Source organism: Thunnus albacares, chromosome 11, assembly GCF_914725855.1.
Source record: "Thunnus albacares chromosome 11, fThuAlb1.1, whole genome shotgun sequence".
Classification (NCBI taxonomy): Eukaryota; Metazoa; Chordata; class Actinopteri; order Scombriformes; family Scombridae; genus Thunnus; species Thunnus albacares.
The window spans coordinates 14,821,001-14,848,968 of NC_058116.1; the positions used below are offsets into that span (position 1 = coordinate 14,821,001).

At 39.7% G+C, this 27,968-nt stretch overlaps 1 protein-coding gene across 2 annotated transcripts in view; it reads right to left on the reverse strand.

The window, feature by feature from the left end:
* Nucleotides 1-1,663: 1,663 nt before the first annotated feature.
* The window catches only part of osbpl6 (oxysterol binding protein-like 6), a 38,401-nt gene continuing 12,096 nt past the window's right edge, over nucleotides 1,664-27,968 (reverse strand). The window contains exons 3-23 of one of the 2 annotated variants that reach the window (XM_044364877.1): nucleotides 21,238-21,360; nucleotides 20,704-20,757; nucleotides 19,742-19,855; nucleotides 19,475-19,645; nucleotides 16,321-16,465; nucleotides 16,024-16,127; nucleotides 15,440-15,532; nucleotides 14,531-14,699; nucleotides 13,565-13,695; nucleotides 11,883-11,990; nucleotides 11,340-11,471; nucleotides 10,280-10,367; nucleotides 8,519-8,772; nucleotides 7,937-8,074; nucleotides 6,191-6,254; nucleotides 5,918-5,996; nucleotides 5,092-5,236; nucleotides 4,835-4,979; nucleotides 4,445-4,571; nucleotides 4,067-4,189; nucleotides 1,664-3,761 (exon numbers count right to left, since the gene is read on the reverse strand). In XM_044364877.1, the coding sequence (XP_044220812.1) occupies nucleotides 3,650-3,761; nucleotides 4,067-4,189; nucleotides 4,445-4,571; nucleotides 4,835-4,979; nucleotides 5,092-5,236; nucleotides 5,918-5,996; nucleotides 6,191-6,254; nucleotides 7,937-8,074; nucleotides 8,519-8,772; nucleotides 10,280-10,367; nucleotides 11,340-11,471; nucleotides 11,883-11,990; nucleotides 13,565-13,695; nucleotides 14,531-14,699; nucleotides 15,440-15,532; nucleotides 16,024-16,127; nucleotides 16,321-16,465; nucleotides 19,475-19,645; nucleotides 19,742-19,855; nucleotides 20,704-20,757; nucleotides 21,238-21,360 (2,619 nt within the window). In that variant the 3' untranslated portion in view covers nucleotides 1,664-3,649. The remainder of the gene's footprint in view (nucleotides 3,762-4,066; nucleotides 4,190-4,444; nucleotides 4,572-4,834; nucleotides 4,980-5,091; nucleotides 5,237-5,917; nucleotides 5,997-6,190; nucleotides 6,255-7,936; nucleotides 8,075-8,518; nucleotides 8,773-10,279; nucleotides 10,368-11,339; nucleotides 11,472-11,882; nucleotides 11,991-13,564; nucleotides 13,696-14,530; nucleotides 14,700-15,439; nucleotides 15,533-16,023; nucleotides 16,128-16,320; nucleotides 16,466-19,474; nucleotides 19,646-19,741; nucleotides 19,856-20,703; nucleotides 20,758-21,237; nucleotides 21,361-27,968) is intronic. The other variant, XM_044364879.1, reaches the window with a different exon arrangement.

Genomic DNA, 27,968 nt, shown 5'->3' on the forward strand with positions numbered 1-27,968 from the left:
CGTACAGTAGCTGATACTGAGCTGCCTGAATCGACTGTTGTGCCTCCAGGAGCTGTTGCTGCGTAATGGAAACGTCTCTCGAGGGAGCTGACCACTTGACAGCCATCAATTTACGAGGCAGTACGTCCTGCTGTGTTGGTACAAAGGCAATTACATCAGGAACTTTGCGCTGCTCCATTCACTCTTGATTTGTGTGGTTTAATAAGGAAGACATGAGAAAGCACATGTCGATCGCACGATAGGGTGTTAAAAGGATCTGTGATTTGGGAGTATTTACCATTATAGCTGAAACAATTTGTCGATTGGCAACCTTTCCTCATCATTTGTCAAGCAAAAAAATGCCCAAAAAGCTCCTGAGTTTCCTGCTTTTCTGTTTTATATCATTGCAAATTGAATATTCTTTGGATTCAGACTGTTGGTTGAACAAAACAAGACATTTGATGATGATATCTTGGACTCTGGAAGGACATTTTAAATTATTTTCACTTAAACAACCACTGATTAATTGATAGTGAAAATAACCGTAGTCCTATTTACAGTAAAATCTGAAGTCATTTGAACAACATTCATTCTCTTTTGTGGCCTTGTCTTTTATATAAAATCACACACATTGTCAGCTGCGTTTTACAGTTTTATTAGAACAAGCACTATGTAGCAGCAGTGTACAGTGTTCATGGAAAGATATGTACTTTGTTAAAATTGCACTTTAGAAGGTACCCATTAGGAAATAGATGGGAAAGAAACTGAGCTGACACAGTGCTTAATAATACATGTCAGTCCAAAACAAAACAAAACAAAAAAAACCCAAAAAAGATAAAACATGAGTCCAATTGAGAAAACAAAACCTTTTTTTGTAAGGCATCTGCAACATTCATTGGCAGGCTATGTTGTCTAGACATGCAGGTAGAAGAATGGATGAACTCTTTGTTGGGGTCATGATGGTCTACAGTATTTATCCTACATGGTGATGGAACAAAGCATGATTTTTTTTTTTTTCTTTTTCATTTCTGATTCCACACACGAGCAGCAAAGTGCCCCTCTCCTCCACACACACACACACGCAACTGCTGTTTTGTTTAAAATTGTCCACAGATGGAGGAGGAAAAAAGGATTTTTTGCTTTTAGTGACCCATCTTCTTAAATGTGCTGTATTTACAGTGATCACCAAAAACATATCGGTTACATGTCAGGAGTAGCGGAGCGGTGCAGAACATCTTTTAACCCTGCGAGCTTTTTACAGTCTGATAAACCAATTTTTCCCCCACTTATCCAAGTGTCAAAGACGTCTCCCTTGAAAACATTTCTCTGTATCAGTTATCGTCTGCAGGCAGGTGGAGACTGGAGAATGTGCAGAGTTGTACTTGAATGAATGGCATACCTTCTTCTTGGCATGTGGATTCTCATCAGTAGTGTGTTTGTGAGGCATTAATAAATGCATTAAGGCACAGCAAGTGAGACTGACGCTGATAAGTTGTAGCATTGAGTTTGTGATGGGGGGGGGGGGAGAAAAAATGATAAGCACGTTTATATATTTAAAAAAAAAAAACAACAACAACCAAGGGATATGGATGCAAAGCAGTACTACCTTTTTTGGTTTTAATCTACAGTACCATGTGAACAGTGCACACAAGATGGATTTGCCTCACATAGTTCTACATATTTATATTCACTCTTTTTTTTTTTTTTTTTTTTTCCTCCTTCAGTGTCCTCACCCTGCAGTCCTGAACGAGGGGAATTAAATTAAATGTGCCCTCATACGCTTGGATAATGTGTGACTACTCGTGTTGGGGGTTGATTTCAATCAAAGGTCCCCTGTGTTATATTTTCTTAACTCTGTAACACAAAAAAAGGGGGGGGGGGGGGGACACTGGTTAAAACATTAAAGCTAATCTGCTTTGCAATAAATATACAAACTTCAAATAAGTAACTGGTGCTTTGCAGAAGCATCGTAGCAGTAAACTCTCTTGGGAATCAGACCCATTTTAAAAAGTTTGGCTTAAACATCTAAAAACATTCAGAATAAAAAAGAACAGATTCTCTTCCAGAAACTGCATTTTCACAGAGCGATCTGCAGGTGGCTCCGCTGTTTCATGATGGACTGAATATATGTAGCAGCCATGGATATAATTAACTGATTAATTAATTAAAAGAAAATATGGTCCTGTTTTGATTGATTAAATAATGGAAGTCATTTATCAAGAAAAATGTCAAACATTTGCTGGTAATACTTTCATAAATGACAAAAGTTGCAACTTTTTTTTGTCTCATATCACTATAAGTTTAAATTTTTAGTTGCTAGTCAGTCTAAGGATGAAGATTTGATCACTTTGGGATTTGGTAAACTGTGATGGCAATTTTGGCGTTAATTTTGACAGAAAACTGATTTGTTAATTAGTCAAATAATGATTGTTGTAGCTCTTTAGTCATGTGGCTGGATGTAGATGAGTGTTTGGCCTCCTACTGGAAATATGTGACTGTTTCTCTCCTGTTTTGCTGTTTAAATAGCCCCAAATCAAAAAATAGTGTCAGGGGTCTTGATGGGGTCAATCTTTACACTCTCTATTCTTAGACTTAAAGATGTGTCAGATGTTTTTCAGAGTCTTGTTATTTAACTGAGACCAGATCTCTGTATCACGTTCACACAGGAGGACATACTGAATGTTTGCCCGCTATATATGGGAGGGGAGTCTATGCATGTATTTATGTAACCATGTGATTCAGAGGAGCTGGTTTCATGTTACAATGCCTAAAATAAGACCGTGGGGCAGTGGAGGTCTTGGCCCCAGAGTCACGGGGTGAAGTATTTACTCTGAGACACAGAATCCCACCGTGACGAGGAACTGAGCTCTGTGGCGGTGTCTGGCGGATCTGTGTTGACAGCTTTAAAAGAAAAAGTATCTATAAGGGGTGTGAAGGCCTGTAGGGTGGGGCTCCTTGTTCGACTTTAAGAGCTCGTCCTTAAAATTTCACCCTTGTACTTTATCTACGGCAGTCAAGATGAATTTTAAACGAGTTGTTTCCCAAGAGAGAGTACTGCTATCACAAAGATTCAACAGTATTAAAAGGCAAAAATAAATAAAAATCTGCCAATTCACATAATACTCTTTCACTAAATTCTGAGTCCAAGATATTTTATAAAAATACCTCTTTTTTTCTACAACATTGATGATATAGTAAATACGGCTTAATGCCAGTGAAAGCTGCTCTCTAAACATGCACGGTATCGTAGGTAATCAAAATGTCTACTTCTTAGATTAGTCTAACCCCGACGGCTGTCAGAAATCAGACGGCTCCAACTAAAAAAAGCGCTAAATCACGTGACTTGTATGGGTGTCTTTTTAAGGCAAGGACATACTCGGAAGTCAAAGGAGCTGAGGAAAGGTCTACGTATGAGTGGTGCGATTGTTGCCCTGACAACCCGGCTTCGACAAGCACAATGAAGGTGATCCTAGAAGTCGTTTCCATGGACGGATGACCATGTGGCAACGGGGGTCGCTGGGCATCGGGCCACCCTTCAGCTCTGCAGTCGTTCGTATCCATGCACACGGATGTTTTTATCGTTAACATGTTTCTCTTTAACACTTTGTTGTGCATAGGTAACCGCCTTCGTGTCTGCGATGACTACATGATGTACATAGAAATCCGTGTGCTACCACAGGCTCATTGTAGGTTCCATATTGATGAAGCCGGGGTTTTTGCGGAGCTCCCAGTACGTGTTGTTGGAGACCCATCTCTCCCTGTGATTGCCATCAACCACTTTCCTGGAAGAGAAGATGGAGAAGTGACGGTTGTAACTGATAAACCCGCGAGTAACCAGGAAAAATGTCCTTGTCATTCACATAGAAATGAAGGCATGAACCGGCTGATGTTATCTTGGCTGTGGCAAGATGTATTAACAAAGTGACAGAAAGCATGCAAATGCCAGACCCACATATGAACCAGGACAACATGTACACGTTGTTTTATAAATCAGAAGATAATAATGTACATTTCTCTCTTTGTGCGTACACACACACAGAGTTTCAGTCTAGTTTAATGCATCTTGGCTCGTGGTCTCTGTGCTTACTTGAAGAAGCGCGGCTCCTGTTTGATGTTGTTCTCCTCATTACACTTCCTCCTGGTTCTCTGCAGGTCCTCGATCCGCTGCTTATCTGAGGATGCCATCTCCAAGTTCCCTTCTTCCAGATGCCTGTGTGAACAAAATGACACCTCTCAGTAAACACATACAGTTCAGTCAGGTGGTCCAACAAAGAGCGGCAAACAAGTGAATGATGAACTGAAATAATAACTTTTATTAGGCAGAACGTCTAAATCTTCACAAAAACAAAACCGCCAGCAGATTAACTGATGTTGCAATCCAGTTTACCACTTTGTTCTCAGCCTATGGTGACAATGTACTGTGTCAGCTGGTCTTGTGATTGTGGGTGGGGACGTGATGCTGTACCTTTGATCGGGCCTGAATCTGGCATCTGTGCGCGGCAGGACGTCTTTCAGCTCGGGGCAAAGGTCATTCAGTTCAATGGCGAATCTGGTGAAGCCGTAGTACAGCTCATAGTCTGTGGGCATGGAGCCTAACGAGGAAAGAACATGAACAAAAATATTAGAATTTAAAGATCACTATTGTTTAATGTTAACATCCTCAATGCCATTTACTGAAATGTGTCGGGGAGCAAAATCTATTGTCAAAAATATCTGTCTTCCCTGATGTAGTTCTCTACGTTTCATCTATGCATATCATACATGAGCCATGCACTTCCCATCATCACCAATGTCTTTTCTAACTTACACCAGTTAAAAGTCTGATGTGAAGTGAGGATGAGGAACTGATGCCTACCTGGCCTCCAGATACATTTGGCAGAAGGCGGGACGCCACAGTAAAGGCCCTCATGCCATTTTCCAAAAAGCCTGTGGATCACTTTCCCTTCCTGATCCATCACAAATCCTTGGACCTCGTTCACATTAGAACTCCAGTAGTTTCCCTAAAAGAAAAAAACACAGTGAATCATAGCTGTACAATGATGCTTTGTGCGTTTATAGTAAATCAGTCTTAACCAACAGGTATCACTGATTCCTGCTGACAGTGTGTTTTACCTTGACAAACGTAAGTTTGCAGAGGCAGCTGCTGCTCTTCATGTTTCTGATAGTGATCTCCCCGTAGTGTTCGATCCACCGGCGTCCACTCAGGATGTTGTGCACACAGGTGGTGACTTTGTTCCATTCATAGAGATCTCCAAACCTGGAAAGACACATTAACAGCATAAACCCTGATGATAACTGTCCTGGAAATCTTTAGAAATGTACAACTATACAATTATTCTGTCAAATGTGACATTTGTTCTGTCCAAAGTAGGTAGGAGATTACAAATTGATTAACAGAAAAAAACCTTGATCCTGTTTTATTCAACAGCCCCAGATTTTCAACATTTTGTGTGGTAAAAATTGTCATGCCCCTCCCCGAACCTCCCCATCAAAGGCATTATCCGCAGGCTAGAACTTGTTATAGATTCCTCCGGCCCACATGAGCACAGATCACACATTTGTATTCAAGATGAGGGACCAGGCAAGACTTTAGTCCTCTACTAAGAGAGGAGAAATCTCAAGGTTTCACAATTTCTTCTTAGTCAAACTTTGAATGGGTCAGTATTGATAGAAGCACTACTAATATATAATTATACATGCAGATATTTCTCTTTTTATATATATATATATATATATATATATATATATATATATATATATATATATATATATATATTTAATCACTGATAAAAAGCAATCCACTGACTTAGAACTGAAATTTCAGTAACACATTGAGTAAATATTAGATTCATGTATGGGATACTGACACTTGACAAATAACTTGACTGCTGAGATGAAACCTTTGATTCAAGACATTAAGCAGCTAGAAGAAAGTTACCTGGGAATCATAAGATTCACGGTGCCGAGTGGTAAAATCTCCATTGATTTTCCCCAGAATTTATTTTTCCATCTTACATCTGAAAAACATTACAAATCAAGAACAATGCACTGAACCTTCTCATTTTTGTATTTCTTCTCAAATGTTATGAAATCTACTTTTTAATCTATTAAATTTCATCTGGATAATAAAGAGGCTAATTGAGATGTGTTTGGCTCCTCCGCTGAGAGTTCCCATGTGGAAAATCCCTCACTAATTAGGTGTGTAACCTACCTTGCCAGAAGGTGAAGTTCTTGGACTCACAGTGGCAGGCGGAGATGGGAGGGTGGTGGCTCACCTTGGAGAGAAGATCAAAAAAAAAAAAACAGTCTGACAGCTGTTGTTGCTGAGGTTACACATCATATAGATGTTTTTCAGTCTCCAAACAGAGAACGTGACGGACTACAAGACATGTAACAAAAGAGTGAGTTCACTGCACAGCTGAAACAATTAGTGGATTAGTTGGTCAATAGAAAATTTATTAGCACCTATTACCTTTATCATTTTACAGTCATTTTACAAATACAGCTGGTTCCTCTTGATGTGAATATTTTCTGCTTTTTCTGTCTTATATGATCATAAACAAAATATTTTAAGATTTTAAACTGTTGGTCAGACAAAACATGTGATTGAAAATCATGCTCCTTCATCTCCAGGCATTTTTTAGACAAAACAGTTACTCAGTTAATTCTAAAAATAATTAGCATACTCATCAATCATTAAAATGGTCTTTAGTTGCAGTACTGTACACCAAAGTTATTCAGAGTACAGTCTTGAAAAGTTCAGTGAAATGTGACTTAAGGCACTTTTAGACTGTGCGACAACAACAATCATGTAAGTTAACTGCATGTCACATTATGAATGTATGGTGAATCTATGGAGCTATGATGTAAGTAGACAAGAGTATATGAAAACAGAGGTGCGTCATCAGTTCCCATCATCCATCTGTGCTGCTCTGATGTTTTGAAAATTAAGCAAAGTCACAAAGTTCTTTATCTTTTCACCTCCATCATTTTGGTTTTTGCGTGCCATGTGTGCTGCTGGTTCTCTTCGTATTACGGAAAACAAGAATGTGTTTTCTCCCCGAACTTCATTCAAAAAAACTGCACTTACAAAATGTCACAGCAGCCAGTGTATTCTGTTTCACTTCATGTTGTATTCTGATTGGTTGGTTTGTAGATGTGGGTCGTAGCAGCAGTCACATTGTGAGAATTGGGTCTTAAATTTCTGACACGTCTAAACATGTCTCACAGACATGTTTGTAAACATGTCTCACAGTGTGATCTAGGACCACCATTTTGGATTGACGACCATAGATTTCACCATGCTTCTCTCACGTTTGTCGACTTTTGTCTCAGACAGCCCAAAACTTCAGTGTAAAGGGGCCTTAAGAGATGTACAATGGCAATGCAAATGTGTGTGTGTGTGTGTGACATGATTTGTGTGAGTAAGAAAGAGAAATACAGTATATAAACTCACTCATTTGTATTTGTCATTCAGTTCAACCAAAAACAATACTTCAGTTATTCCTTCATGAACCAGACAAATATTGCATAATCAAATACAGCAGTTTGCAAAGGTCAGGAATGAACTATGAAGCTCGATTTTTAAGCCAAAATGGACTAGAAGTGCTTAAAAGATCTCAGAAAAAATGGAACATTTACAATTTCCATGACACCTGAGCAAACTCCATCTGTTGATAAAGATCATAGGATAGGACTGAAAGCTTCAAAACAGCTATTAGATGGAGCTTATGGTGAGATTGTTTTGTCAGCTGCTGTTTTCAAGGTCAAGAGTGAGCTTTGATGTTTTATTCCAGTGTTGTCCATCTTGATAAATAAGCTGTAAAAGAGCTTACGATCATCTCTGACAAATACCAAGAAGATGGCTGCATGCACAAGAAAATACTGCTGTATAAAATGCATTAAATATCATTAAAAATCATTGCAAGACAACAACATAAGCTGTGCTCTAATGTACCTGCTCAGAGAAAAAACAGAAGCCCTTGTCTTCTCGAATACATTCATACGTCTCTCCGAGTAGCGGGTTGAATGGCTTACTTCCTGCTCTGTAGTAAGTGGATGAGTAGCCTGAGATGGCAAAAGCAGCAACGAGAACCTGTCAGAGAGTCAGAACAACACAGCCGACATAAACAAGAGGATTAGCGTTGCTCATATTAACAGGCTTTGTCACATAAGCTGAACATTAGTATGCGTCGGGCACTATCAAAAATGACAGAAGACGGATAAAAATAGGAGGATGCAAGGTCGACGGCTGCGCTGGAGCGTACCGCCACCTCGCAGTTACGCCTATGAGTGAGAGACTGTTTATGTTGGCTTGTGACCGGCAATGTCACCTCACACATCAACAAACACAGGTGTGGAAAACACACAAAAAAAATATACAGCAGGAACTTAAGATGTTAAGATTCAACTTGAAAATCCTCAGCTGCAGATTCCACTCTCGACATCTAGTCCACAGAAGCAAACGTGCTTCATGAAGAGCAGTCAAGGGGTCATTATGTTCTCCAGATCTAACACCTGTGACTGACGGGTTCTTTACCATGCGTTCAAAGGGATCCTCGGTCTCAGCAGCCTTGTCCAGCAGCTCGCTGTACTCCAGCTCTTCGCACATACGCTGCAGGGTGTTGAGAGGCTCGTTGAGCTCCACGGGCATGGACACTTTCGACAGGTCCTTGCCGATGTTGTTTCGTAAGATGTTCCAGAGGTTGATGTTGCTGGTGTCAGGACAGGGTGCCGGCAGGCAGGTACGCCGCCCGTTACGGAAGGCACCACCAGCAAAGTCTCCGTTGGCCACTGGGAAGAGAGTACACTTCATAACTGCCCATACGTGGTACAAAATGATTTGTACTAGTCACTGTGGATCTTGGAAACATGGTCTTTCTGGGAAAAATGTAATAATACAAATCTTTAATTATAGTATATATACTGTATTACAGAGCAGCAGTAGGCAGCGAATCAAAAACAACCAATTATAAAATCAAATAAAATCTAATAAGATGGGAAACTTTTAGGGGATAAAAGACATTAACTGGACCAGAATAAGAAACCAATTACAGTCATGTAAAATAAAATAAATAAAGATGCCATTCAAGTAAAATCAGGATAAGCAATCTGAAAAAAGTATGTTTTTGAGAAAAGATGATCCTGATTAAGACAGCCTAAAAGAAGTAAGCATGCTTGAAAATAACAAACAACCACTTCTGAAGGCAAAAGTGTTTATAGCTCAAATAGAGTGCCGTCATAGAGAGGAGTGAGACAAGATAATCGTTTGTGTGCACACTTTTAGACAGTATTTTCTTGAAGGCACACAAAAACATGACAGAAATAATTGTGTGAAAAATAAAAAAAAAGAGAGCTTAAGGGAGAAGCTCAGACCCTGCTTAATTCTCACCTCCGCACGCCTGTACAATCACTGTGTGAAGTGGGCGTGAGTGTCAGATTGTCAGTTTCGGAGAGTAACAAAAGTAACAAAAGTAAGAAATAGTCGGGTGCAGGGTTAGGAGGTTTCAGACGCTGTTCCACCACTCAACAAGCATTTTGGTTGAAGCGCTCTGACACCTTTATTCCCTCACTACAAAGACCTTTTCCCCTTGAGAAGCAGGTATGATGTGATTGTGCTCCTTGAAGTCTGGCCTGCCTCATTCTACCATCCAGGTTGTTCACATTTTAACACTTTACCTTTCCTGCTTCTTTGAAGACTGGCACTTCCTGACTGAATTTGTTCTTTCATTTGTTGGTTTGCATATTAGTTGATAGAGGCTTTGCACGAACTTGTTGCAGTGGGTCATTCTTTCACAACATCAAATACACTGAAATGACTGTTGGTCTACATAAAAAAATGGGACTTTCTTCTTTTTTTCATTACTATATTGACTTGATATGCAATCCCTAAATACTAAAACCAGCTCCAGTACTTTTCCAGACTCCTCAGACGTGTACAGGAACATACAGTAAGGATTTTCATCATGATGAGATATTATCTAACTCTGTGTGGTATGTGACAGAGATGGAGGAGGGAGATCTCTTCCTTCCTCATACTGATAGCTTTCATAAAGCCAGAGAGAAGCCCTTGGCACAGAGCAGCCCTGCAAAGTCAACTGCCTCAGCCATACTGATAAATGGGCTTGACAGCACCGTACCAGTGTGGATGTGTGTGTGTGTGTGTGTGTGTGTGGATGCTGAAGAAGAAGCACGGTTAATCCACTGAGTGGGATACCCTCCTACATGAATTTTGCCCCTTTTCTAACAGAAACCTGCAGATGCTTCGTGTACATTAGTCACGGTGCAGAATTGGACCTACTTTGTCTGGAGACGTTATCAGTCACACTGGCGTTGTCCTCCGAAATGTTATCGCTCACATCACTGACATATGACTCATCGTCTGAGCCCTGTGAGGGGAACAGGTACAGAGCAGAGTGAGTCAGTGCAGTAGAGTACAACACACACGACTGTGATTGAACAGCAGACGGCTTTAGCCACACACATGCAGACACACTTACTGCAGTTTGCCAGTGGCTAACAAACTGCAGCAGTCGCCGGCTATCTGTCCTACTGCAGTAATCATAAGATGAGACACTGCAGCATTTTCATGCTTTATATATAGCAAACACAATGAGGCCATTGACGCTGCCAAAGAGGAGCATAGTGTGGCCACTCGCTCTAATAGCCTCTATTACAGTGGCCTGCTGCTGGCGAGGAGTTTGGCCAACTGTGGGTGTGAATGAGGCTGCCTTTCCAGCTACAGGATGGGGTTTGATGAATTTCCTTGGTGAGTAATCCTTCAACACGGCTCAATGGATGCCTGGGGAGCTACAATCCTTAATGGCTCCTCAGAGACTGCATATATTTGAAGCTGGCTGTTCACAGGAGTTAAAAGACGGAGAAGGCAGAAATGATTGTTTCCAGTGATGGACTAAACTGCCTTTTTAAACAAAGCTAGAAGCTACAAATCCTGAGATACAGACAGAAGAAGAGTGTTATAATTCTAGGACACAACTGAATCAAAATGAGGGTTTAGGCCTCAGGGCAGATTGAAAGTGTGCTCCTGTGTGCCTTTGTTTGACTTTTTCATTATATGCTATCTTAACTTCTCATGCATGCATTATTAAAGGGTAATTCTGGTATTTTTCAGCCATAATGTGGCTAGTTCCTGTGTTTACTTTTGTTGTCAGACACTTCTAATTAATATAATTAATAATCCAAGTTAAAAAAAAAATACCGGAATTACCCTTTAATTGCTGACTAATTCCAGCTACACCACAGTGACATTTAACTCCCTCCCTCGATCCACTTCCTAATTCCTCATGATCCAAACTGACATCATTTCTGTAAAACTCAACAGCCACTGTTCCCCGTTATACCTCATTCTCTGACGAGCTGGCTGACAGAAGCACTTCCTGGGCATCAAAGAACTCGGAGACAGACTCCGACATGGAGAGTCGGCTCTCATTAGAGGCCTGCTGAGTCAGAGGGATCCCCATCTGTTCCACAGCCTGCGGGCAAACACATGCAAATGCATGAGACCTTTACTGTTCCTTGCTATGACGACAGGTTTAAGAACCATAATGTGTCTGAGCAAAAACAAACAGTATCAGAAGACAACACAGATTTCATTTTGCAGCAGGTGTATCCTTGCCAGAGGGCGAGCTCCCATCCATTTCTAATTAGTTATTTCTTCCATTAACCTTGATGTCAGGTTCTGCATAGAATAATGATCCTTTAAGCTCACCTGCCAGCGCGTACTGGAAAAACCATCAATCTATAAGGACAGGAATCAATAATGCAATTGACAAATGCAGGAAGCAAACACTACAACTACCTAGGCAGCCTTGGAGTCCGCTGTTTTATCAATATAGCAGTCAGAAATTAGCCCTGTTAGTGATAGACTGACCACAATAACTTACCTCATCGGGCGTGGAGATGATGTTCACACTGACAACTTGTTCTGTCAGGACTGATTCAGAGTGGATGCGGTTGAGTCGGGTTCGAAGTTCTGAGTTTTGGGACAGGGCCTGAGTGATGAAAAAATCAAATTTATTTCCCAAATTCCACCTGAAATAATCTGTTAATATCTTAACACAGTAGGCCGTTTAACTGTAACTCAGGTAATTCAAAAGATGAAAGTTTGTTCTATCTTTTAATGTACAGACAAACTCTTATTTTTGAGATGGTAACTGTCAAAAGACATATTTTGAAGAATTGGAAATCTGTTTGCCTGCCTCATTTTAAAAAGCAGCTGGATGAAATGACTTCCTCACTATGATAGAACTGAATATCATGAAAAGCTCAAGATCTGGGGGACATTTTTAAGTAGACTGGAAAGCAAGTAAAGTAAATGCAACAGTCACACACACTATTATATTCTGATGTGAAGAACTTCTTAGCAAACAGTTACCTATTCACACATTCAGCAGATACTGAGCAAAATTAGCATTGATATGAAGTTATTTGGAGTTATATCTGGCCACCTGGTGAATCTCAGTCAAATGTTCACTCTCCTTTTAAGCCCTGAGGGAAAGATTTGGCTCTTTAGCTGCTAAATGCTCTGCTATGTTCACAAGCTAGTCGTTAACTGTCTGCTGTTTGGTGCTGGGCAGGGAGCATAATGTGGGTTTTTCAGAGCTTTTTCTGAAACCAGCTGCATGCAACAGCTGGAAACAACGCGGAGAGAGCGAAGAGATTGAACCAAAACAGTAAAATTGCGAAGCCTTAAACCAAAAACAATGAGCTGAAAGACATTAAAATGCTGCCAAGAGCCGAGGGGATCTGCAGAGTCAGGTGATAATTCTCTGTGTCTGTGTCTCTGAACACTTTCACATAGAAGAAACCATGTAATCCATTGTCAATTGATTGATTATAGTATGCTTTATGTATATACATGTGAAATAAAATGTCAAAAAGACAAAATTAAGTAACTTCCCTCAAGGATCAGTTACATCATCAGCTGTAGCCATAACAACTATGACTGCTGACTATCATCTTCCCACAGAGCTTTTCCATAAAACCTTGACCTCCAGCCTGTGACAAAATCGTCACACAAACATCCAATTAAGAACAAAGCGGAGATAAAGCAGCAGAAACATTTCACCAAATCGATGTCAACTGTTAGCAGAGGAACAGTCCAATTAAATCACCGGGGTAGAGAGACAGCCCTAAGGAGCAGAGTTAATGAACTGCATGGCACATTTCTCTCTCTCACCAATTAATACGGGAAAAAAATGATTGGACTTTCACGACTCACTTGCCTCCGCTCTCATCTCCACACATCATCTTTTTTAATTGTGATTACTGTGACTGCTCGGAATAAACTGTAGCTTGTGCGTTTCATCTGACGGCCCGTCATCATGAGCATGTCGTATAACATGACAACTACAAAATGTGTGTGAGTTTTAAAGACACGTCGTTCAAATTATAGCGGTAATCTCTCCAGTAATGTTCTGATCACTCCTGATAACTATATTTTAAGACAGCATCATACTCACTTAGAATATTAAGTGGTAAAATTCTGACAAACAGTTCAGATTAAATAACTCTAAGGCTAGAGAGAAAGAGGCATCATGGGTAATGGTTGAGGACAGCTCATTACCTGTGACAGAGACTTCCTGAGAGAGTTGATCTGGGTTGACTGGTCTGACTGTTCCTGGTCACACAGAATCTGTTTGATCTTTTCTTTCTCTATAGCCACTGTGTTGAAGGCCGACTTCAGCAGAGAGTGGACTGCAAAGAGACATGACAAAAGGAAATAATTATCCTTCCCCACTGCACAATCACAGTTTTTCTCAGTAGCTTTGGCTCCATCTATGAACGGAAATGGTTATTTTCAAAACACAGTGTGAGATTCTCTCATCTATTCCTCATTTTCTCTAAACAGTTTGTGCATTTCTTGTTGCTTTATATTAAAATGTTAAAGTCCAGTTATCTTCAGCTGGACCAATGGTGCACTGATTTAGTCTTAGTGATTTGTATTAACGTGCAAAATATGAATACAGATGTCGTTAACATGAATGTTTAATCAATTTCTGTAATGAGATATCGTAGCAGGTGAATCTTGACATTCAATTATAACAACTTCATACAACATAATCGTCATCATAATTCAAACACATTTACACCACAAGGTGTAAAAGTTTTCTACATGTAACTGCAACAACATGGTCCAGGAAGATAGAAACAAGATAATATGAAGTAAAGCCAGATTATTGGATTATTGGATTATTTGAACCATTTTATTTGGAGGTAAAACTAAAACTGAGTTAATTCATGATGGTGCTAATAATTCCTTACTACGCAAGAAAACTTCAGTCAAAAAGTTCAAGAAGTCAGTTGCTAAATTGTCATGGATGTTTTTTTTATAGGGACTAGTATATAAACTGAGGATGTTTACAAAAAGTTTGAGGAATAATTTCTTTAATTATTTTATTGGAGCAAAGTGTTGGCCGGACAAAATAAGAAAAAAATAAAATCCAAGTTACGACAAACTGGAATAATTCTTTAAGATTTCTCTTGCCTAATAACCCCCTGAAGCCTGTAGCCATGCATGCTGCCTGCTTACCTTTCTGGGCAATGGTGCAGAATTCCTCCTGCAGTTTAATGTAATCACTGGCGCACTCTACGCTGTCTGCCAGCCGTGAGGCAGAGGGCTGAAAGTCCACCAGCTCGGCACACAGGTTGGGGTTGGATGAGTGGAGGCGGATGGGGGACATGCTGGCAGAGAGAGGGACCTGGAGAGAGATCACAACCGCAGAGAACCACTGTCAATCACCTTAGAGGCACAGTAGCGTTTGGTGTTGTGTGTCTGACAGCCAGAACCAGCTGTACATTGTAATGGTACCATTCACTTTAGGTTAGTTATGTGACATTTCATTGGAAATGTATCAACCTTACAAAAATGTATCACCAAACAGTAAATCCAGTTGTCTTTGACTTGTTGCCTCTAGTGACCCCGAAGTTAGAATATTGAGGAAGTTTTACATTATATAACTTATCTGTTTATTAAAGAAAAGTGTTTAAAAACTCCCTTCAACATGGTGGTTGATTTAAAGAAAACCATCAAGTATATGAAAGTGTATGAAAGCACATTTCAAATCTTTTCAGGAAGCACAGATTAATGTGTTCAGCAAAATAAGTGTAAATTAACAAAGATGGAAAAAAAATACTGAGGCCACAACACACTCACAAGTGTCAGTTGAGGTGGAGACTAATTAAGGAACAACAACAACAAAAAAAAGAACAAAAAACATTTTGTCCCAGCTTTGTATGTGTGATGTGAAAACCTCCTCTCTTAAAAGAGGTGAGAAAGCAGTCGGATTACATTTTACATTTCAGTCTTGCTCAAGAACACTTGAACTACACATACAAGCTCATAAAAGATTCTGAATCACTGAGAGTTGCTACAAAATAATTTACACAAAAAAAATCCTGTCTGTGTGAGTTTTTGTTGTAGAAATCTGAAGAGATGTACCTGAAGCTGGAATTTCGCATCTTTGCCGACACTTTTTGTTCGCCATCTTCTGTTCAAGCGCTTTTCTTTCTTTGACAATTCTACACAATTGGTCTACGTTGGCACACGTGGATCAGAATATGCAAAGGTGTGGTTAATAAGACAAACACATCACAAATACATAAAGCAAAAGTCAACACACAAAATTGATCACAGTGACGTGACAAAAAAATAGATGAAACGCCTCACAAATGAGTTGCAAACAAAATTCAGAGGCAAAATGCAGTGTGTGGTGTTAAAAAAAATGCAGGTCAGCTCAGTATAAAAAATGAAATTTAATAGATACTGATCAGTTAGAGAAGCAGGCAGATGTTCTGTAAGCATCGCTGAGTCCTAATGAGGGTGAATGCTGAGGTTTTAAAAGACTGCACCTTACTTAGACTGACAAACCTCTATCATTACCTGAGTAAAACCAGCTACTGAGCACCTCCACACACACACACACAGAGCCCACAATGCACTGCAGAAAGAAACCTCTAAATGAAATACTAACTGATTTGCTTCCCCTACTCTCTGTACAGCATGTGTGTGTGTGTGTGTTTAACCTGCATATCTGTGAAGTTGGGCGCGGACTGCGTCCTTTGTAGAATCTCCAGACTCTGCAATAACCGGCTCAGCTCGGTCAGGTTGGACTGGCATCGCGCAAGCTCTGAAAAATGAAATTGACACCCACACACACGCACGCATGAACACATTCGGTGTCACAGTATGTGTCATGAAATGGTCATCAATCCGCCTCTCTCATGGTTCAAAAGACGTATGATAAGGTCTGAGGTGTGATTTAATCCACTCCTTTGTGAAATCAGATTTGTTCCACACATATGGAGGAAAATTGCCCTCACCCTCTGCGCACTTGTCCATCTCCTCTGATTCCTGCAGCCAAGCAACCACCTTGCTCTGGCCGTTACTGTAGGAGGCGGGCAGGCTGCTGTTGCTGCTGTTACTAGGGACCACCGGCTGCCACGGCAAGCTGCTTGGCTTGGCCTGCTGTAGGGTGATACGAGAATAGACAGCGTTAGCGCACATAACCAAGGGAAGAATGTGAAGCAGCTGAATAATTGGGAACAATAAACAGACATCAGATTGAAACAAGCTATCAGAATGTAGATTATCAAGATGTTTGGTTTTTTTTGGACAGCAACATAGCATGTACATGTTAGGATGGACATATTTTTGACAGAGGAGAAAAGAAAAACAAGGGATGCTCATTGAGAAATTACATCACTCAAATCAAAAATATGATGACGTCATGCTTGGGTCACTGTCAGTTTTAATTTAATAGTAACATCACAGTAACATGCGTAAAACATGAATGCCAAGTTACAGATATTGTTATTTCAATAACATTAAAGTCCCCTTCCACTCAAAAATGTGTTTAGTTTATTGTTACTTTACTTAAATGTTTGAGCTTCACTGTGCAGAATGATGTATGTGCAGACTTTGACACTAGAAGACTGTTTTCACATTCATCCACTGAAGGGGGAAAGTTTCTCTGTGTTCACCTTAAACCTCAGTTTAAGGCGTGTACCTACCAGCATGATTTGTGATATCACAACTAGTTTGGAGCCAATCATGGTCCAGTATTCAACTTATACAAGTGTGATGTGGAAACTTGAAGCCTCCAGTGCACAAACACTGAGAATGGACTTTACAGTCAAGTAGAGGACATCTTGTGTCCAGTAGTTGAATTATATAGTATGAATAATATTCTCATATTCCTACAATCTGGAATTTTACGAGATAATAATCGAAAAACTATATTAGACACAAATTATTATTCAAAATTGAGTAATATACATCTTTAAACATGTCTGGAGGGGATCTTTAAAATTGGCTCCTTTTATTCAACAGGCTAAAAGGTGGGCAGGAAAAGTTTGAGAACTTCTGTTCTATAAAATGTTGGAAAGAGAAAAATGTCCATCCTAATTTCCCAAATCCCAGGTTGATGTTTTCAAATTCCTTTTTATCGGCTGAGGAGCCCAAAGTCCAAATATACTCAATTTGCAATTATATAAAACTGAGAAAATGAGCACATCCTTATATTTGAGAAGCTGGAGTTGGTGGGGATGTCAGATTTTTGATTGATAAATGCCTTAATAAGAGCTGTTGTAGATTCATTTTCTGCCAACAGGTATTTAAATAATTCCTAATGAATTTTCTGTGCCCTTGACCAAGTCACTTGACCCATCTGCAGCCACTGCAGTGAAGCTGTTCAGCAGCCAACAGACTGGTTGTTCTCTGTGACTCTGTAACTGCATGAATGTGCATTGCGGGAAAATAATTCGGTCTTTGATAACTTTAAAATAATAGGAATAATAGTACAAAATGTGCTTATGGAACAGAACAAGTTAAATAAAATGACGTCAAGAATGAGGTGTTTGAATATCTGCAGCTCGAATTATGTGCAGCTGCCGTGCTGAAGCATTCTTAAGCTTGTGCAGGAGACTTTGAATGTCTTCCTCTCTAAGTCTTTGATGTGGCAGTTAATTCTGACTCTTGGATTTGAGTCTTTCATTTAAGCTGTTCTGCTAGGAGAGCTCATCAGGCTGAAGCAGCTGCTCTGAATCCAGAGAATCCACACGGAGCCACACTCCCAGGAGAACCTGCACTGGCTGCATCTTCACATTTACACACACTTCAGACACAATCATATAGACAATATCCCACTATTATTCCGAATATGACAATATTCTGAATTTGATATGGGTCATGTAAACAACATATTCTGTTTGGATATTCCGAATTAGGCCTTACTCCAAATGCAGCCTTTCCCGATTGAGACATGTGGGATATCCTGATATTATTCGGGTTTTAGGAGCATTCTTTGGACATGTATACAGCTTATTCAGAATATGCGTCTCAATTGGGGTTTTTACAGCAGTTTGCAACACATAGCCCTCTTGCCTGTTTACCCCTGCGCAGGCAAAATGCTGGAGCAAGAGGGCAGACAGAGAAGAGGAAAAACAGAGCGTGCCTTGTCCACAACAGGGATGAAGGGGATTGGTTATTATCCTGACATGCAGCCATGGACTGACGGTGACGACTCAGTGTGATGCACCAAAAACACTAAGCAGTGTAGTACACACATCGTGGTACAACCTAGGTACTGGATGTGCCTGTAACTATAAATTTATAATATCAATGATATCAATATCACAGCTCACTAATGTTTTTCACCTCGCTGTTTTACTTCACTGCCTGCGGAGATCTTGTGATTCTCATTCCCACTGGAGCAGAGGGAAACCCTGAAAACTCTCTGCATGTAAACGGGAATATTTATTTTCATTAGCCATGTAAACAGCTTAGTAGGAATATTGTCTTTTTCGGAATAAGGGTGAAAAGCAGAATATTTAATGTGTGTAAATGTAGTCACTGTGAAAGACTAGGGGTTCACACTAAACTGGAAACAGTCTAGACAAACAACACTTTATGTTATCTTAATGATCTGGGTACAATTACCTGCCAGCACTACTGCATTAGACGGATATATGTCTACACATTCACAGCCATTAAGTCTAGCAATCAGCCACGTAATACAGCGGACAGATCACACAGTGAAAACAACAACGTAAATAGATGCCTGCCTGTCATTACCGTGAATGTTCAGGGACTTTTACTTCCTTGTTTGGGGGTGATATTTTTGTGCACAAACCCAGTTTCCAATAAAAACACAACAAGGCAGACCGTCATTCCCCTTCTTGAATAAGTTACTGCTCTCAGCTCAGAGCAGAGAGAAAACAAGACTACATTTAAGCCAGCAGAAGTATGAAACATGCTCTAACTTCTCTGTTTAGAAAGGTCCAGGTCCAAGTACAGTGTCTTTATACTAATGATGCCAACAAGTAAAATAGTGCAAATCAGTTTCCATTTTAGGCAGAAGTCAGTTGGAAAAGCTTTTCTTAAATTAATCCGGATTTTCTAACAACTTGTGAGCACTAAAAAGCACTATACAGTAGGTGGTTTCATGGGTATTTGGGGGGGGGGGGGGGGGCTCACCTTGGCTTCATGTCCCACACTGGGGGCAGGTTGGGGGGACTCTATGGCAGCTGGTGGAGGAAACGTCCGCATGGTGGCCTCCCGGGGAGATCGCACAATCTCATTCTGCCTGTAAAGCCGGTGATGACGCAACTTGGACACCCAGGCATCAAAGATGTCTTGGGATTTGACCTAAAGAGGAAGAGGACATAGAGCTCATCTTTCGTCAGCTGACCTCCTGTTTGTCGGTACTGAAATGACAATATTGACTCTTCCCCTCAGTGTTACCTTCAGGTGATAGATATGCTCCTCAGTGTCCAGGTCGATGCGACGGGCTCTCTTTTTGATGGACATGACCGACAGGCCGACATCGATGCTGCCATGCAGTTTGCCTTTCTGGATCTGATGCAAGTGACGGATACGGATTTCGTCAGTTTACAGTTAGTCACATTATTTGTAAATTTTGTGCACATCAAGAGTTTTTCACACCATCAAATCTGAGGAAACCAAAGAATCCCCCATGCTGTTGATCACTTGCACCAACTTCAACAACGTTTCAGTCCTCAGACCCTCATCAGGTAAAGCTAAACAGCTAGAGCTGAAATGGTTAGCAGATTAATCAATTAGTCAATATACAGATTATTAATCAGAAAATATTTAATATAATATGCCAATCATTCTTTGATTCAGGTTCTCAACTGTTGGGATTCGCTTTTTATTGTCTTATGATATCAAATTTCATCATGTTATTTTGTCCAAAGCCTGATCTGCACAAGATTTGTTGACAATAAGAAAAATGTAGAAATATTCCAACCATACAATTAAATTGAATATGTTTGATTGAACTAAACAAGCAATTTCTCTACTCATCAACTACTGAAATAAATAATAATAAACAAATGAATAGACAATGTATTAGACAAATATCAGTTAGAGCTCTTCAACATCACTTGTTTTGATAATCATTTATATACTTGAAGGTCTGAGGACTGAATTGTGGTTCATAAAGTAAGTTCAAATGGTCCAAACTGTGTTGATTCTTTGGTTTCTTCGCAGTCATCTGTAAGTGCATCAAACTTTCATTTTGTCAGTTTAATCTTAGTTTTCCGGCAAAGTGACATGGCGTGATGAAACACTTCGAACATTGTGACCCTCGTTGCAGACGTTTCTGCTGACTCATTGCCAAGCCAAGCTGATGTCAGGCCAGACTGCCCTGTTTCTGCCTGTGGGTTTAAGTCAGGGTTACTTACATCAATGGGGGACTTGGAGTACTTCAGGATACCATTGTCCAGAACAAAAAAACGCTGCGGAGAAAATATGCACACAAAAAAAGACAAAAAAAAAAGTGTTGGTTAAATAAGAGCGAGGGCACACATTGAATATAGATCACATCTGAAATCGTTATTGTGTGTTTGGAGCTGTTTATACTGTAGATTCAATACAAATGCAAAGTTGTCCACAGTTTATTCTCTCAACATTAGCTGTGTGATGTTAACACTCTGTGCTCTGTGGTGTTGTGAGTTTAAATATACGAACGTCAGGGACTGGTTTCAACTGCCGTTCAAGTGTTTTGAGGAAACAACAGTTAATCTGATGCTGAGGGCAGTGTCTTCAAAGGAAATATCCAGCCTACTTCAGAAAGAGGCCCAGAGAGGGTAAAACAAGGTGCATGAAAAGGGGAACTTCTTTTAAGCAACAGCGCCTTACCAAACAGCAGACTGTTTAACATTCTAGCAGCGGCAGTGTTAAAGTGTTTTTCCAGCAACAAAAGCTATCGTGCCTACCTTATGCCAGCCTTTCAGGGGCCATTTCCGCTTCTTCAACATGAAACCCTCATGTTTATCTGGCCTCTGGACGTTGCTCTGACCGATTTTCAGCCCCTCGATGATTTCCCAGCTGTCTGCCTCCTAGAGAGGAATAAAAATATAACGCTGTGTCAGAACTAATCCACTCACTCTGCCAGAATAAGAAGAAAACAGGGGATGCACTTGCTGTAATAAAAAAAAAAAAAAAAGGATGCTCCTGTCATGTCCGTTATCTGACAGACAGGTAAACAACAGAAAAACACTTGACTCTTCTTTATTCTTTTCCTGTGTACTACACATTTACAGAAATACTGCCCCATTAAAATTCCTCTCGCTCTCTCAGCATTTCCACTCCATTAGCTTTCTCCTGACTTTGCTCTTCCTGCCTCTAGCGGGTCTGTAAATCAAAAGGACGCCTCTGGAGTAGAGGGATAGCAGGGTCAGGCGGGGACAGGTAAGACATCACACCGTCGTCCAACTGGAGGGGCGGGGGTCATCGGGAATCACGGGATCACAGCTTGAATGGTTAAATGTCTCATAGCAGGAAAGGATCATCACTGTCCTGCCATACTGTCCTGACATGACCCATTTTGTGTGTGTTCTACGTTAATACTTTCACTTCAACACATTTTTAGTCTAAGAAGTTGACAAGTTGATTGTCCTTAATTAGCACCACGTTCCTGCTATGATTCACATTTGAAGATTGTATTTATCTGCAGGATTATCTGAAGGACAAAACTGGAAATACAATTTTATGGATTTTTCAAATGTATTAACAGATTACTTGCAGAAATAGCTGATTTCGACGATATCTCTCGTGACATTTCAGATTAAGACTTCTCCTCGAGCCAGACTTGGTGAGACACGATAACAAACAGATCAGATCGAGCGAAAAATAAAGAAAAAAGCACAACATAAATAAAATGAAATGCGATTAAAAACAATGCTGCAGAAGAGGGTCCGATTTTTAATTACATATGGCAGATCCTTTAAGGCAAAACCACAACATTACAAGCACGAGCTTCTCTGCCAAACCAAATATTGGCCTGCGGCTCTTCACTGCAACATGTAAGTTACAACCTTCCAGACAGCACTTCTGAGTGCGTGTGTGACGACGACACCCGACCTTGGTTCGCAGGACATTTAACAAAAGGAGACAACAGCTTGTTTAATCTAATGACCAGGCGGACAGATCTGTCCTGTAATGAGGTCATGTATCTTCACCGACTGCACCCCCTGCTCTCAGTGGCCTTGCATGCAACTGGGGAAGTGGAGTAGCGCAACTTCATTAGCAAAATGTATCTTCCCATTCAAAGCAATCATATCATAAAAGGAAGTGGTTTCCTCATACTCAAAGCCATTTGGTCATTATCACTTGAACAGCTCGACTGTATAATGTTGCCATAACGCCGGTGAAATGATCAATACATCAGTGCTTCTTTATTTAAAACTTAACTGCCTTAGACATGACAAGCACCCTCCCTGACTGGCAATAACAAGCAGCAGCCTAAAAGAAACCCTTTCCTGACAAATTCGCTCTGCGTTATCTTCAATATAACAAACAGACATTTGGATCTAAATTTATAAATCGATACTTCACTAAATAAAGAATAGCTTGTGCTGCAAATATTCTATGCACTTTCCTGTGCATTTAAGATCTGAAGCATCCAGCGCTAGAAATCAACAAATTCCTTCAAAGAACAGCCCACAGGTTCTCTTTCTCTGAGCATATGCCACCTACCAGTGTATATGTAAAATTACTTCTACAGTCAGAGAATTTGCTTTTGTTATTTGAACCTGAAAACAGAACTGAATTAAACCAAAGTGATTTTCTGCACTCAGCTAACATTCATTGATCTCGCTGCAGAATCATTTAAAGCTGAATGAGCTGGTCCCTCTTGGTACGTTTAGCCCTTTAATGAAGGATCTTGTAGCAGATTCAGTAAGCCGTCTGCTTTTCAATGTCAAGATTTAAAAAGGTTTGTTCGCTGAGCTTGTTCTTTGATACTGAGTGACTTTCCATTGATTTTGTTTTTTTTAAAAAATCCGAATAACATTTTCTGCACTTGTTTCAAGGTCCGCCTAGAAAAAAAAAGACTCATCCTATCAGAGTCAAAGAAAAAGACAGTGAACGGTGAAAGGACTTGCATAATCCTGATCATCAACTAAATCTATGAAAAAGTCTACCTGTGTCAGTTTCATAAGTCAAGTCTTACAGGATCCACCACCTGCAGTGACACTCAGACACTGTAGAGCTTTTATTGCTGCAATGAATCAAACTATTACAGTTAAGGTCTCACTGAGCAAGAGAGAGGACAAACACTCCTCGGGGACACCTTAGGCTAAATCAGCACTATAAATATCAGTACAAGAGCCAACTTCTGATGACAAGTTTCTCTTACACATCCACTTCTCCCATAGACACTGATTTACATGAGGAGTAAAAGTGTCTACTGCTGCAGACTGCAGAAATAGGACTGACTGATATAACTCTTAACAGTTTCATGATCTGTAAGAGGTTGCGCTGCACAGAACAACACGACTAAAATCTAAATTAAAATCTAAACATTCTCTATCTTTAATTATTTCAAGTTATTCAGTGTGTCCCTCAGTGTATTCAAACTGTAATAAAATATAGTGATGTAATAAAATATAAAAAGCCATTAGGGCTGCAACTAATGATTATTTTCATTATCTATGAATCTATTTTCTCCATTAATCGTTTAACCTGTAAAATGTCAAATAACAGTTGAAAATGTCCATTATAATAATGCAGCTCAAGGTTACGTCTTCAACGTCTTGTTTTGTCCGACCAGCAGTCCACAACCCAAAGATATTCAGTGTACAATCATGTCAAACAGAGAAAAGCAATAAATCATCTTCTTCTTCTACTAAACATATGACTAAAATGATAAAACAGTTATCAGAATAGTTACTGATTAATTTTCTGTCAATCGACTACTTGTTGCAGCTCTAAAAGCAATTAAACATGAAAACAGACAAAATCTTTCATGGGAGTTCTAAATCGATGGAGGCTTACATAAGCATTTATTACCCAAAAATAAACTAAATGAAGGCCATAAAGTTTATAATTCAAATGAAAAACATTCAGTCTCAGTTTAGAGAAGATGTTGACTATTCTTATCTCGTTAACGTTGTTAAATCTCAAAAATTAAAGGTCATCTCAAGAAAATCATTTTCTTGAGATGAGTTTATTCATTCCATTTTCTAGAGAAAACTACCTCCTGTTTATTCAACGTAAATATTCCTGTTATCCCAAGATAATGAACTTATTATCTCGAGATAAAATATAAAATAAAAACTATTGCAACTACTTCAATAGATGGCAGACTCCATAGTCTTAAATTTATATATGTGAGGATGAAATCTAAGCAGCTCAGGTTTCAGTTTACCATGCCACAAACATAAAAAATACAACCTTTTAAGTGCCCACGACGCCTTTTCAACTGACAACAAATCACTAATTATTTGTGCTGTTTCATATAAGTGACTCAACTGTCTATCGAAGTGGGATATGGTTGGAGTGTACTAATTTAAAAGGTTACATGTGGGGTTGTCTGAGGCTATATGAGAGTGGATGGTGAATCAATGTTGAGAGATAAGAATCTTTTTTAAAATTTATTACTGTATGGGTGTATCTGATCATTCAAAAACTATCAGCCTAGTCTTATAATTATGTAACTGTGTGTTCTCTCCAAAATACCAAATACTAAATATTTAAAGATGCAACATACAGTATGTGGCCTCCTGTTGTCTTTTCACTGTGTAAGAATATACTGTGTTATGAAACCTTAGTCCTAGAAAAACTGTAACATTGTCTTCCACAATCACCACTGAACAATATTATTTCAGCGCCTAAAAACCACAGAGGGCTTGTTATGAGGATGGATTTCACCGCAGTGTTTTGCTGGCTCAGCAGTAAAGCTCGGAGTAGGATGATGGCGCTGCCACACGGATAAGAAGCTAACACCCTGAGAGATTGAGTATGAGCACAGTGCAAACACTACAGATTTAACTACAGACCTACAGTCCACATGTGACAGAAAACAGAAGCTGGTGGCTGATTGATTCAGTAAAAATCAAACCAACCAAAGTGTTGCATATGACAAGAATTGAATATGTGTTACTTCTTCACCTCAGTAACACTGGTTTGACAAAATCTTAGCTCAAGGTCCAATATGTAAAGAATATTTTAAAAAGCATTTAAAAAGGAGCAGACCATTTACAGACCAGCTTTATTTGAATAACCATTGATGATTGTGATCTGTGTTTTTATGTGTTTTATAAGTCTTTAAACACACTCACACTGCTACACAAAAAATGTGTAATTGAAAAAATCTTAAAAAGCAAAAGTGAATTTTAAGAAATGATTCATTCTGCAAATCTAAACTTCCTCAGCAGGTTGTTCCAAAGCTTCTGTTCAGTCTATGTTTTGGACTAGTAAGTAGTGTCACTTTAGTAGAAATCTGTCACTTTTTATCCTTCCTGATAATATATCAAACAATAAGCCAAAACCTCCACATATTCAGCAATAGAGAAAAAGGGGTTATGACGGTTTATCTTGTGGAGAAGATCATGGCAAAACTTCAATTGAGACCAGAAATAATCATGGAAAGACTGGCACTTCTCGCACAGGCTGTGCCAAACCTGAGTAAGATTAGAACCACCTCTGTGTGTGGTTTTTTTTTTTTACACATTTTACTTCCCAGTTTATTTTTGTTCTCTGTCAAGATCCTCTCCTCCTTTCTGAGTTGGTCTGTTTTTTTTTTTAATTCAAAAAATGCATGATCATTTTTAAAACAGCCACTATCTGATCTTACAGCGTCATTTAAGTAGCCAGCTGCTATCGAAGAAAACCTTACTCATTTCCCATGAACGTAGCGAGTGATTCTATGTATTCATCCTACTATCTGTGGGCCACAAACATCTTATCTGACCAGGAAATGCAGCAGCAACAGAAAAATGGATGACTGCAGCGACATCCTGGATCAATGTGTAACGTCTTCATCCACAGGCTACGAGTGTGAGTGAGTCTGTGCTTACTTCAGGTGGTGCCTCTAATTGCTCTCATGAGGATCTCCAGAGTTAACAGTAGTCGTCAGCAGAGAGGAAAGTGACAAGTATTGATTTGGAAATGGGGGCTTGATCTCACTAAGGCTTTCCTCGAACAAAATGCTCTCATTTTTCCTCAAAAACTGAGACCCAGCCAAGCAAGCTAAGGTCTTTTCTCAATGTCTACTGTGCTTCCTCAGGATGTCCCAGGGGATGATGTACAGTGTATTCTCTACAGCAGTCCACTGACAAAGTATCAACCTGCACAGAACATATTGAGCAGACAGTGATGCAGAAAAACGCTATCACACCGGTTAATACGCAAACAAAATGCAGGCGTAACTTAGTTTTGCATAATCTCAATAAAGTTCAGAGATACATATCTATGTTGGAGACGTTACAAATCAGTCGACGGTGTGTTTAGAGTAGTAGTAGTATTTAGTCTGCAGACATTGCCCTTTCTTGAGTAAGAAACCCCTCATTGCAAGCTGGAAGTCAGGGTGGGGCATCCTGTTGTTCACATGGGGCGGAGCTACACATTTACCCACCACCCCAAGAACTTTATAAACAGTATCTGCTGTAGCTAACTAGCACCAGCTTAGCTGCTGCTGTCATAATAAGAGTCAACGGAGGCTTGAAAGCTTTGTCACTTCAACATAAACACATATAGTTTTTGGGGCATTTGCTGAAACAACTGATGCTGTTGTTTTTCTTGGAAGGAAAGTCTCCAGTTTTGATTTTGACTTGAAGCTACTTTGTTTTCTGTTCACAAATCTGTACACAGCAACCTAAACATTACCTGTGTCAGGAGAACTTAAATACGTGTTTCTGTTTGAGCTAAATAGCGCTAGTTTAGCTGATGGATAGCTTTAGTTAACATTTTATGTATTCTCAATAAACTTAAGTTGCTGATGGACATGCCCCGCCACATTACCGCGATGTCCGCGGTTTGATTCCTTTGTTGCATCGTGTCATACCCTGTGTCTCTCTCCCCTTGTTTCCACTCATCTCTCTCTACTGTCCCTGTCTAATGAAGGCATAAAATATATTTTAAAAAATTAAGTTGCTGATTGAGTTTAAATAAATAATGTTAATCTAAATAATTTATGACTAGCAACATTAGACATCTTCAGCAAACACAATAAATTACAAGTCTACAGATTCATCTCAGAGATTAATGCTAATTGTTCATTGCTGAGAAACTATTTATAAACCTTTTGAGTGGTATGACAATTAGCCTCACCTCAACGTTCGTCTTGGGTACCTCCATCTTTTACCAAAATGGAAGGATAATAACTGAAGTTTAAATAGGTTAACAGTCAGTGTTTTTTTGCCTTCAATGGAGAGTTGATGGTGGAGAAGCAGACAGGAAAAAAGGGGAGAGGGAGAGAGAGAGAGAGAGAGAGAGAGAGAGAGAGAGAGAGAGAGAGAGAGAGAGAGGTATGACATGCAACAGGGGTCCCAAGCCGGAGTCGAGCCGGGGATGTTACGGTTATGTGGCGTATTCAGCTACCAGGGCGCTCTCTCCTTATAAATATTTATAATGGCTGTGACATAAACCAGAGACAGTTTAACAAAACAGTAGAGGAAACGTTAGTCGAACTGTGTTTTTGAACGATATACCTGCCTCTCTTGTT